Here is a 12,963-nt window from a genome sequence, read left to right as displayed (position 1 = left end):
GACGAGGAGGAGGACGTCTGGACTGAAACCTGGGACTGTGGAGGTGATCGGCTGATCATTGTGTTCACCGGAAGAAAGAGAGTCTGCAGCGCGTTGTACGTGTCTTGGTGCCAATTGAGACCGCAGGAAGGATTGCCTGGTGAACATGCACTCGGAGTCGACGTGAAATTCCATCCGCGTTGTGTGTGTGGCTTCGTGCCAGAGGAGACCCAGAGGGTGCTGTGGTTAACGTGCACCCGGAGTAACGTAATCTCAGAGGCGTGGGGTACATGTGCCCTGTGGCCACCTGAGACCTTCCTAACAGTCGCGGCCCGGACTAGCAGCCCCGGAGAAGCTGAGCTGCCAGGCCAAGCTGCTGAGGTCCATTGAGACAGTTCTGTACGGAAGGCCCAGTTCGCTGAAGGAGGAGAGTGGGGTCTCGCCCCCAGGTAACGTGGATCACTGCCTGGGCATGGTGCGGGCTCGGAGGGACACTCTCTCTGCCTCTCAGTCCTTCTGGCGACGTGAGCCTGTACTTCGGCTCAGATTGGGGCCCATACTGAACAAAGCACTGGCAGTACTGGGGCCAGAGTGAGAAGCTGTACTTTATGTCATCGTTGATACGTGTAGGGGGCAACTGTTATCGAAGAGGCTGACTGTCTTAATACACATTGCCAATATTGCTGCTAACGAACTGCCGGACTGTCTTATGACGCCTGACATTATTTCTGCATAATGAAGTACACGATTGTAGCTCTACGGATTGCATTATTTCTCCATTGCAAAGTACAGGATTGTACCAGTATGCATTGCATTAGTTCTTCATTGCAAAGTACATGATTTTAGCTACGCATTGCATTATACCTTAATTGCAAAGTACACGATTGTAGCGGTACACATTGCATTATTTCTCCCATTGCAAGGTACCGGGGTGTATCGTTACGCATTGTATTATTTCTCCTTTGCACACCACAGGATTGTATTGTTACGCAGCGCACTATTGTTTATCCATTGCAACATGATTCTAGCATTGCGACCAGCATAGCATTTTGAAAACAGTGGTTGGGATTTCAACCTACCTGCCAGCCGGAACTATATTACTCTTTATTATATGTTGGCTTTTGTATTGTGTGGTCTGATCGTATATCTTTTTATATAACGTTTATACTCATTTTATCAATCTCGTGTGGGGTCCATTTGTGGTGTCACCAGTGGGTTGCTGTGAGTGTGGTTGCACATACTGTACACTCGTGCCTTGGAGCTAGGCCTGGCTGCTTGTACCAAGCTACTATGGGGGTGAGCAGGGCTATCTGAAACGGTGTCCCTACTTGGCATAACGTTGAGTGCGGGTCTGGGACTCCGGCTTCCAACAAATAGTGAAGAATCACTGGCTTGGAATGATGCTGAAGCAATGACTTCTGATAGCTTTAAGAACGCTTATAGTTGGGTGATAGGTAGACGTAAGCAGTATATTGCCCTCATATAGAAGTAATGATTTGGAGGTTTCCCCTATGCTGGAAAATTGGGAGTAGAATGTCCCACTCCGTTTGCAGTCTGTGTTATGCTGCACTTTATACACAGGATGTGACATCCTACCATGAGCTGCACTCAGGGCACAGCTTGTTCTGTACACGGTCTATATACTTGAGAATATTATGGTGCTTAGCACAGGACAAAATCTGCTATGGTGTGTCCAGAGAGGAGGGCAGATAGCCACTGTCCTTGCAGCATGTGAAGCTGCTGGGTCCAGAAACAAATACGTATTTCTCTAACTCTGTAATTCACCAACTTGCCAAAGTCCACATTAAATGAATGTCATTATTTCTATAATGTCCTGAGAGCTAGCATGTCAAGCGCATGCTTGTTGGCAGAGGATGCAAGATTAATGCTGTAGAGGAACTTTACCAGAAAGACTGAAGTGGGCCACTGTCCGAGTGAGGTGGTATTCCATGGGGGTCAAAGCAAAAATGCCCATGGCTGAAATGGTACGGCATACGTGACACCCCTGGAAAATGTAGATCATAAAGACAGCGTGTACACACCTTATGTGGAGCTGTGGTCATCGGTTTTCTTCTCTACATTTGCTGGGATACATTAATATTGGCGTGGCCAAAGGCTTCAGACTAGCACATTACAAAACCAACATGCAAAGTGAGCAGCAATACATGTTTTTGTCTTCTTTTTTTAGAAAAAAATGCATTTATATTAAATTGTACATGACAATAGTATTTACAAGCAAGTGGCAAAAGGTGATCGCAATACATGTTTAACAATACACGTGTAGTACAAGAGTGTAGATTAAAATTTGATGTAGCAATATATGGGCATGTATTCAATTTTTGACATACACCTTTTGACACTTGTTGACCATTACAAGAAATGCAAGGTGATCCCATTGATGCAAGTTAAACACTCACCATTTCAAAGTCGGTGCCCACCAGACTGCTTAGATATTCTCTATGTCGATTATACAGCTGGAAAGAGAAAGGTAAAGAATGATGAGTCTTACACACTTCTTTAATCTGATTATACATGGATTAAGTGGGCTTTAGCTGGATCCTTTTCCCAAGGCCAGTTCTAGATACAGGATACCCAGCTGATCCTCTCCCTGACCAACGACCCCGCCACCGCCAGAGCCAACCTGCACGAAGGGATGAGAGATGTAGCCGAATGGATGACGACCAGCCGCCTGAAACTGAACTCGGACAAGACGGAGGTCCTCATCCTGGGCTCCTCGCCCTCTGCCTGGGACGACTCCTGGTGGCCCCCCGCCCTGGGCACCGCACCCAAACCGACGGACCACGCACGCAACCTGGGCTTCATCCTGGACTCTCCCTCTCCATGACCAGACAAGTAAACGCCGTCTCCTCGTCTTGCTTCAACATCCTGCGCATGCTACGTAAGATCTTCCGGTGGATCCCCACCGAGACGAGGAAAACGGTCACCCAGGCCCTCGTCACCAGCCGACTGGACTACGGCAACGCCCTCTACGCCGGAACCACCGCCAAGCTCCAGAAGAGACTCCAGCGGATCCAGAACGCCTCGGCCAGACTCATCCTCGACATCCCCCGACGCAGCCACATCTCCGGACACCTGAGAGATCTGCATTGGCTCCCGGTCAACAAGAGAATCACCTTCCGTCTCCTCACCCACGCGCACAAAGCCCTACACGACCAAGGCCCGAGCTACCTCAACAACCGGATCAACTTCTACACTCCCAAGCGCCTCCTCAGATCAACCAGCCACGCCCTCGCCGCCGTCCCCCGCATCCGAAGAGCGACAACAGGAGGAAGGTCCTTCTCCTACCTGGCCGCCAAGACCTGGAACTCACTCCCAACCGACCTGCGCCTGACCCAAGACCACCTCTCCTTCAGGAAGAAGCTCAAGACCTGGCTGTTCGAGCAGTAACGGCATCCCCCCCCCAACCCAGCGCCTTGAGACCCTACGGGTGAGTAGTGCGCTCTATAAATGACCTGATTGATTGATTGATTGATTGATTGATTGATCCCTTCTGTTTACATTTCATGAATTATGCTATCAGCACTGGTAGCACATGCATATTCAAGAGTTCCTAGTTCTTAATGTCCACCAGTTACTGTATATTTTATGGTGTAAAGATCCCATCAGAAATCCAGGCAAGCATCCTGCCAAACTCTTTATTTGCCCTTGTGATGGGTAATTGGCTCTCAAGAAAGTGGCGTGCATAATACATCTGACAGCGCTGAAGGCCAAAAATAGCAGGAATGAAGCTATAAACATGGTGGAGTGGTGGAATTGTTAAAAGGATCAGTGTGCGTTTGCTCTTTTTCTTCAAGTTGGTTTATCCTCTATTTTCACCTCAATACTCCCATCTGTTGTAGATGATAGTATCGTCAAGATGCTGATGCCAGGAAAAGACTGCGGTGTTACCCTGAAATAGTACTCACGTTCCTAGGGCCTTTGTTGCTCTCTTCCCTGATCAATCTCATGCTGATGCCAGAGCTGTCAAGATGCTGACAGTCGCGGTGCAAATCAATATGGATATGTTACTGCCTGTACTGTAAAATGAAAAGAACGGATACTTTTTTTTTTTAACTGCCTCCCCAGAACATGGCACTTGTGTTAAGGCGTCCTAGTACTTTTTCTGATTGACTCGCATTATGTGACCCAACCATCTACCCGTTTTTCGTGAACGGGTCTGACGAGTGACAGTACTCTGCTCTCTGAGGCTACGTCGCTATGCTGCTTCTGACGCAAAGCTGCCTCGTCTGTACTGTCTGCTGCTCACCTGCGGACGACCGACGAAATCGTGGCAGGATTGAAAGAAGCTGCAGGAAAAACTAGCAGACATTCCGGTGCCCCAACACACTGGTCCCGAGCCAAGAGAGGAGGCAGGGAAACCGCCCTGAGTGGCGAGAGCAGAACGGAATGCTGCAGCTGTGAGCTCAACTGGAACTGGAAACTGGTAGGAGAGCGGGTGTATTGTGCGTGCGATTTTGTTGGACCCTCTCGGGGGTTTGTGTGCATTAGGGCGCGCCCTGGCACCACAATAAGTACAACTACAACATAGCACACTAGGGGATCTGGAACTGGGAGCAATTAATAAGTAATAATAAGAAACAAGGAACCAACTGGTCTGATGGTCTCTGATGTTGGTAACATTCAGAAGTGCAACGTAGCACATAGTGGGTGGGCAGAGGTAAGTACAAGGAGGACGCGTGGCAGCGCATGTATTGGTAATAAAAGGAAAGTATCCCAAGGCCACCTTAAGGAAATCTGAGCAGAAAGTGCTCCGGAAAAGACTTGCCTGAAAAAGCACAAGTACAAGGGGAAGGTGAACATCCAGCAAAAAGGACACAGCACCAGGAAGAACAATGTCACGCAAATGACTAAATAACCACAAAAAGCCGGACAATAATGAAGTGGGGGTAGAGAAAAGGGAAGAAAACGAGAATGAAAAGGGAAGAGAACCAGACAAAGAAGGGAAGAAATAAATGGCCACTTGGAAAATCAACCCCATGAAACAGAGGCACAAATTGGAAAAAAACGCCTCCAAATAAAACCCCCCAGCAAAGCAAGCCTGGGGGAGAGGTTGAGGGAGAGGGTGCAAAAAAAAAAAAAAGGGGGGAACATCAGTCATGAAGACGTTTAAAGACTTTGTGGGAAAACATTTTAAAAATGAATCAACCGCTATCAGAATCACAACTGTGCAGAGAAAAACAACCAACATTCGCCAGTCTGGCATCCTCTGAGTCACCCTACCAAACTCATTCCGATATATCTGAGATCCTCTTGGACCCAAGGCTATCCTCATCGCCCCCAACTCTTCCCCTCTATAGAGACCCAAAATCAGAAGGAGAGAGTGAGGGGAGAGGCGTAGACTGCGATTCTCATAGTAAGGAGTGCAATAACCCTACAGAGAAAATCTTGAGCAGGGTGAAATAATGGAATTGCCTCCCATCATAGCAAACTATCCTCGAACTAATCCATAACCAAGCAGGAACGTTAAGTGCCTAAATCTTAGAAGTAATGTTGATCCTGCAAAAGACCCTGCAAGGCCTGCTGGAGGAATTGGTTATGAATAATTACATTTTAGGAACTCAAAATGACCAGCTTCAAATTATAGTGGGGGAACTGAAACAAATTAAAGACCTTCTACACTCTATAATTAGGCCGGTTGGGGGGATAAACAACCAGGGGAAGATAAATGCCAGCAGGGAGGGGAGAAGAATGATACCCTCCTGCGGATGGAGTAACAAAGCATATTTGTATTGCGATATCCAATGATCATAAAGAAACGGGGAGAAACAATGTGTTATAGTAGAATCTCGAAACTGGAAAGTTTTTAGGGATTAATTAACAGTAATGAGATAATGTCTCTGCAGGAAATCTGGTTGTGCGACAAATCCATAATGAATGAATGGTATGTTCAATAGAATAGGTCAGTGAAGAGGTAGCAATTTGGATGACCGTCTGGTGGGCAAATAACGTTGATATCCACAAAAATTGCGAGGAAGGTAGTCCCCCTGGAAACAAAATGTAATTGGTTGGTGGCTTGTAAAGTGCTCCTTTTGGACACCGACACACGGTATGATCGTATAGTCATTGTAAGCGTCTATATACAGAAGGGCAAAGAGGAGGAGTATGAGACAGAACTCGAAAGGTTCAAAGAAGACACACCGGCTATGACTGATCTCTTTCAGAGAGATATGCTCATTGTGATGGGCAATTTTAATCACAAACTAGACCCTCATAGGATTGACCATTGGTGTAAGAAGTTGCTGTCGTTGTACAAGATAAACGTCACCATCTTTCTGAAGGTTGATTTGGTAGGGCAAGATATCGTTCTAGAAAACATTCTTGGTTCAATGAGCTTAGTTTGCACAAATGGAAGAACGGAGCTAGATCAACCGGTGAATCGCACATTTAAGATAGGCCACCAACTGTGCCCTATAGATTATATCTTTCAGCATGCCTGGAACTTTGATCTAGTCAGGGGTTTTGAGGTGGTAAGAGTGGAGTGAAGTGATAACTTCCCAATAAAGATGGAAACACTAGGAGGAAACAAATAACAAAGAGATATAGACATCCCCATACATATGGATTATCACAGGCGGCTAACAACTCGTATGTCAGAGGAGCATATCGAAAATTAGCCGCCTTTCAGCAGAGCCAAACACTAGAAAGTATCCCCACCACTAATGATATTGGATGGTTTGAAAATATAAGTATCTAACCGTTGAATGCCTAAGGGTCAACATGAAAAGAAATAGATCAGGTGACTGCAGGAAGAAAAGAAACCAGAGTAAAGAGAAGACCTAGTTTGATGAAGAATGTCGAAAATTGAAAGCAAGTATAAGAAAAGAAGACTAAAGGGAAAGTACTATGTAGAGATGCTCCACTACCTCCAGAAACTAAGGAAAAAATATAAAATGGTTATCAGAAATAAAAATAATGTATAAAGAGAGCTGCTGGGTAAAACTATTGGCAGCTATAGAAGTGAAAGATATAAAGGATTCTGGAAGCTGGCCCAAGAAAACTGTGGGAAAATACAGGGGTCTTTAAATGTGTAGTGACAGAAGATGATTGTTGTGGGGTACCTGAGGGAAATATATGGAGAAAACGAATTGGTTGAACCAGTGAGGTTGAGAATCACAATCTGAACAGATATTAAGGAGGGCATTAAAGACCTTTTTACAACCAGTAACATTAAACAAATTATAGCTAACCTAACCCGGACATGAGCTGCTGGCTCAGACAATCTCCCAGCAGTGATTATAAAGACCCGACCCAATTGGTGGGCAGAATTCTTAAAAAAAAAAACTCATGGGGGCGTGGCCAAGATGGTGAGCAGGTAGGATGTGTTGCTCTAGTCTCCCTGCTGTCGTGTGCCCATTTCAGCCCAAATTTCAGCAGTTTCCCCCTCCAAATAGAGCACCAGCTGGGAAGGTCTATGCCCTGACCCAATTGCACTCGAGAATCGGGGAGAACCGCTGCGGAGGGATCGCCTCCGGAGGAGATGGGGTCCAGAAGAGCGGAGAGGCCGGGAAGGAAAATGGCGGCTGGATGGGCGAGGGCCGGCTGAGGTCGGTCTGGGTGCCAGAACACACCATAGGCAAGCAGCGGACCAGCGGAGCCCACCTGAGACCAGAGGAGCACGAAGGGGAGACGGTGAGAGGACTACGTGGTGCTGCTCGAAGTGCGGGAGGGCAGGGCCATATCCGATCACCTGGGGCCGTGAGGCGGGCCGTGCCACCGGCTGAGCCCTGAGGAAAGCCAGGGGGCCAAGGCCCTGGAGGGCCCTTAGTGGTATTGCGATGCCAGGGGGCCAAGTGGAAGCATTGCTCAGCAGACAGTACGGAAGCCGGAGGTATTGGCTGGCGGAGACGGGACGGCGTAGGGAGCGGATCCAACTGCCAGATATAGGACGAGGGCCCACTCAGGAGAGGAGGTGCCTGGTAGCGAGGGATCGCAGACACAACTTCAAGGTAGGGTGCACAAGGAGAACGTGAGACGGACACTCGCTCTTAGGGGGCCCAGCGAGAGGAGCCCAGGGCTGCATTCAGGGCCATCGCGAGGCGAGTGGCCCTGTACCCCGGACACAGACCTGCTGAGGGGAAACCGAGAGACCCCAGGAGGATGGGGAGTGTCGAGCAGAAAAAGAGAGAGCCCTGGGAGAGCAGGTGGGCTCCAGGAAAGGTAAAGGGACTTATGTGACGCTGTGGTTACAGCTGTGTGAAACCTTAAAGAAGGCCCACACCAGTGGGTGGCAGGCCGGAGTGCGCTACATTGGGCAAAAGTGTGAGTGGCAGACATAAGTGGCGGGCCTGTAACCAGTGAGTGGGCATGGGCCATCCATGTGAAATAGGTCCCCAGGGCTCCCTAAGGTGTGCTGCAAAGGGGGCAGAAAGAGCGAAGCCAGGTACCAAATGAAGGGGGGGCAACCTACGACCGACGAGGTGCCAGGCAAGCTGAAATGACTTCAGAGACGGAGGGCGCAGCCGGACCCGCCCCCTATGGGCCCGCGACAACTGGTCACTCAGCCCTCTGCACTGAGAGCAACGACGGGAGGAGTCCACTGCTGCCTGGATTCGCACCGGACAGGGGCTCCTGTCGACGAGCCCACACCCCTAGAGAGTCAGTTGTGACGGCGCTCGGAAGGTGGCCGTGGTCTCCTCAGGAGTGTGCTGGACCTCGACATAAAAATAGACAGAGCTCATCGAGTGGGACTCCCGCGCCAAGCACCAGCACCCCCGCCGGATACACTGGCGTATCTCCCGGATTTTCAGATTAAAGAACGTATATTACGAGCAGCCAGAGACAAGCAACCCATAAGATATCAGGATCACCCCCATCACCCTCTATCAAGATTTGGCCCTGATAACTCTCCAGAAGCAGAGGGAGTTTTAGGTGGAAACAACTCATCTCCGGAAACAGGGGGTGCCATACTCATGGGGACACCCATTTCGGCTAATCTTTAAGTGGCAAGGCAAATTACACCAACTCCGCTCACTACAGGACACCTGCTGAGTGCTGGGCATTGAGGACCCACAGCAAGGGGAGACAGAGATTAGACAAAGCAAGCCCCCAGAGAGAGATGGCACCAGGTCACCCGAAGGCGAAGCACCGAGTGAGAGCGATGAGACCCGATCCTACGACTATGGCGCAAGAAAGACAAGCGGTGTTGGAGACCTTGTCTAGAGGAAAATCCCCTCATGTGGATACCCTGGATGAATGAGGGACAGATAAGTGACATTAGCAGTTCTGGGAGGGTGGCGGATCAACCCGTCAGGAGCGGGGAGGCAGGGGGTTTTGGTCGTAAGATGCTCCTAACCTTTCTGAATACTGAGGACACGAGAACAAGTTTGGCGAGCCCTGGACAATATGGGGATCACGGGGGTGCACAGTTGGGGTTAGGGAGGGGGGGCACTGGTATGCAGTTAACTGACATGGAGTTGAAAGAGCGCAGGCACTGGAAGATGGAGAAGAGGGGACAACGGGGGGAGGGAGGAACACACAGATCCCGAGACATGCTAACAAAGATACACACCCCACAGGGAGTTATGGCCCGGCCCACGATGAAGATTCTCACCCTCAATGTGAGAAGCCTTAATAAACCCATTAAAGGGAGGGCCATCCTTTCTTATCTGGAAAACTCGGAGGCGGATATATGCCTCCTCCAGGAGACGCATCTCCTCGCCAAAGACTGGCATAGATGGAGATCCTGAGTCTTTCCACAACAATTCTTTTCATCTACATCAGATAAAAAAGCGGGGGTGGCTATCTTAGTGGCTAAAAGGTTCAAGGGGACAGTGGGGGAGAATGTGGTCGAGATCAAAGGAAGACTACTGGCTCACGTATTCCGGATTGATGGACACAACTTACTGATAGGATCTGTCTACGCACCTAACACAGGGCAGGAGAAGTTTTTGAGATCGCCTCTTATGGAGGCCATGCAAACTCAAGAACGTTGGACGATCGTAGGGGGGATCTGAACATAGTGATGGATGAGACACAGGATAGGTCAGGTAGTCGACACTCACAAATAGGGGAGGTATCCCAGGAATGCAGAGAGTGGCTGCAGTCCCTGGGATTGGTGGATCTATGGAGGGAGGCTCATCCACACACGTCGCAATTTTCATATTATTTGCACACACAGAAGTCATATGCACGCTTAGATCACTTACTGGGAACGATAGAAATCAATCAGATGGTTGGGGAGGTGGACATTTGCCCAGCGGCGTTGTCCGATCATGATGACCTGATGGTCCCTTTACAGGTGCCACCGCAACGGAGAACACAGGGGGGCCGGCGGCTGAGGGAAACGATGCTCCACAAAGACGGGGTGAAAGCACAGCTAACTTAAGTGCATCAAAGGGTACCTCGAAATGAACGACTTCACAGACACCCCAATAGCCTCGATATGGGGAGTCCTGAAAGCGGTCGTGAGAGGGGAATTAATAGCGATCTCGGTGGCGGACAATAAGGAGCGTAAAGAAAAAAGGCTAAGCTCTCAGCACAGGTGTTGGAGTTGAAAAGAGTGCATAGCTGGACGAGGGCACCAAAGGTCTGGCTGCAGTTAAAGGCGGCACGAGCACAATTGACAAGGCTGGATCTAGACAGGGTGGAATATGCAGTACTGAGGCTAAAGCACTCCTACTATAGCAGTGGGGACAAGACAGGACGTATGCTAGCAAGCAAACGGAGGGCACAAAAGCAGCAGATGAGGGTGCAGACTATAGAGACGGACAGTGGGGAGCATTTAACGGACAACGAGGACATAGCTCGGGCATTCCGGGACTTTTACACAGACTTATACTCCAAAGAGGATATATAGGATAGCAGGGCAACATCCTACTTGCAAGGGGTACGGACGGCAGCGCTACTTAAGAACTGAGCAGAGTCGCTGGACTCTCCGATCCGGATTGATCGATGATTGAGGAGGTGATAGGGGCGATAGCACGTCTTGAACCTCTTAAGTCACCGGGCCTGATGGCTTCTCTGGGGGCTTCTATAAGTCCTTTTGCCACCTGCTCGCCCCAATCTTGACATTTTTGTTTAATTCATTTGTGGGGCCAGGCTCGATTCCTCCCGATATGTTGACAGCGTCTATAGTGGTCCTCCCTAAGTCAGGGAAGGACAAGACGAAGTGCAGCTCGTACCGCCCAGTGTCCCGTTTGAATGTGGACCTCAAACTGTTTAAGGGGAATTTGGCAGCAAGACCGGGTCCGATAAGGCCCGGAATAATAGACCAAGCGGGATTCATACAAAATCATCAGGGAGGGGACAACACAAAGCAGATCCTTCACCTAATAGACAAGGCCCACCGCAAGAATATGGATGCATTACTGTTGACGGTCATTGCCGAGAAAGCGTTTGACCGAGTTGATTGGGGTGATCTCATAACGCATGCTGGTCCACTTCGGGATAGGTGAACTCTTTAGAGCGTGGATAGCGAGCTGCTATAGCTCCCCCACCGCCTCAATTAGAGTCAACAGGATTTCATCTCGCCCTTTCCCAATTCAACGGGAACCAGGCAGGAGTGCCCTTTGTCCCCCCTCTTGTTTGCTCTATACATAGAGCCGCTGGCACAGAGGGTACGAGACAATCCGGACGTCACGGGCATACCCGTTGGCGGGGAGAGGCATACCATAAGTCTGTTTGTGGATGACATCCTGGCCTCACTCGACACCCCAGGGAGGTCAGTCCTGGCGTTCCTAAGAGAGTTAGAGGTATTTGGAATGGTATATGTGTTTAAGGTCAACGAGGGGAAATCGCAGATCCTAAACCTGGCCGAGGCCCAGCTGGACTCCAGGCTGGAGGAAGATCGTTTTTTAGAGATTCAAGTAACGAAGTTGATCCCCTACCTGGTGATTGAGCTAGCTCCGATGGTCCAACAAACGATCACCACGAACTATGACAAACTCACTAGATAGATCGCGAAAGACCTGCTAGCGTGGCGGCGACACCAGCTGTCGTTAATGGGCTGAGTGACTGCAATAAAGATGTCGACCCTCCCGAAGGCATTATACTGGTTTCAGACGCTTCCGGCCAAGCCACCGAGAGGGACACTCAAAGCCTTACAGAAGGAGATTTTTCAATTAGTTTGGGCAGGAGCGAGACCACGCATCTGCCGGGAATTAGGCTACTTGAGGGCAGAGAAGGGAGGGCTGGCGATCCCTAACCTTGAAGAGTACTATAGAGCATCTCAACTGAGATACCTAGTGGAATGGAGCGGGGAGGAATCCGAGAAATAGTGGCTGTTCCAAGAAAGAGCTTTAGCCCAGATCTCTCTGTGGAAGGTACCCTTCCTGAATAAGGCCGACAGACCACACTCAAGGCTTTTTGAGCATGGCAATCCACACCTTGTAAAACAGCAGGCCACCTGTTTGATCTAGATTGGATAATTCCCTTCATGCAAGTGAGGCAAGATTACACACTTCCAGAAATGGAACGGTATTGATACATGCATGTGCGACACTGTCTTCTACACCCGGACATGCACCCCAAGGCGAATAGGAAGTTGACGAAGTATGAAAAATGGCTGGTCACAAAGACATTAGACAAAAGGTTGATCTCTGAACTTTATGACATGCTCCGCAAGCCAGCCCCCACAGAGCCGACCTCCAGACAGAGCCGACCCCCAGACAGAGCCGACCCCCAGACAGAGCCGACCCCCAGACAGAGCCAGTGGACGAAAGAATTAGTTAGGGATCTGATGAGGAAGGAATGGGGAGACATCTATTACAGCGCCAAATTCACAGCGTGGAACACTGCCAATAAGGAAACAACATTTGAGATAACTACATACAGTTATTTGACACCAGTGCGACTGAATCAAGGGAACCCGGACTGCAGCCCAACTTGCTGGCATGGATGCTGGGGGGAAGGGACTCTACTCCATTTGTTATGGGACTGCCCAGTTCTATCTACGTACTGGCCGAAGATACTAGACGAAATTGACGTGCAGTTTGAGACGCAGATTCCGAGATACCCGAGCTATGT

General features: G+C 49.4%; 1 protein-coding gene across 2 annotated transcripts in view; it reads right to left on the bottom strand.

Moving 5' to 3' along the window:
• The window catches only part of MKS1 (MKS transition zone complex subunit 1), a 389,790-nt gene that overhangs the window by 106,526 nt on the left and 270,301 nt on the right, over window positions 1-12,963 (bottom strand). For both annotated transcript variants that reach the window (XM_078679578.1, XM_078679577.1), the window contains exon 9: window positions 2,397-2,453. In XM_078679578.1, coding sequence (XP_078535704.1) covers window positions 2,397-2,453 — 57 coding nt within the window. The remainder of the gene's footprint in view (window positions 1-2,396; window positions 2,454-12,963) is intronic.

The sequence above is a fragment of the Lissotriton helveticus genome, chromosome 3_1 (assembly GCF_964261635.1).
Source record: "Lissotriton helveticus chromosome 3_1, aLisHel1.1, whole genome shotgun sequence".
NCBI lineage: Eukaryota > Metazoa > Chordata > Amphibia > Caudata > Salamandridae > Lissotriton > Lissotriton helveticus.
Note: the sequence above shows the minus strand (reverse complement) of the source record. Positions and strands in the feature narration are given on the sequence as shown.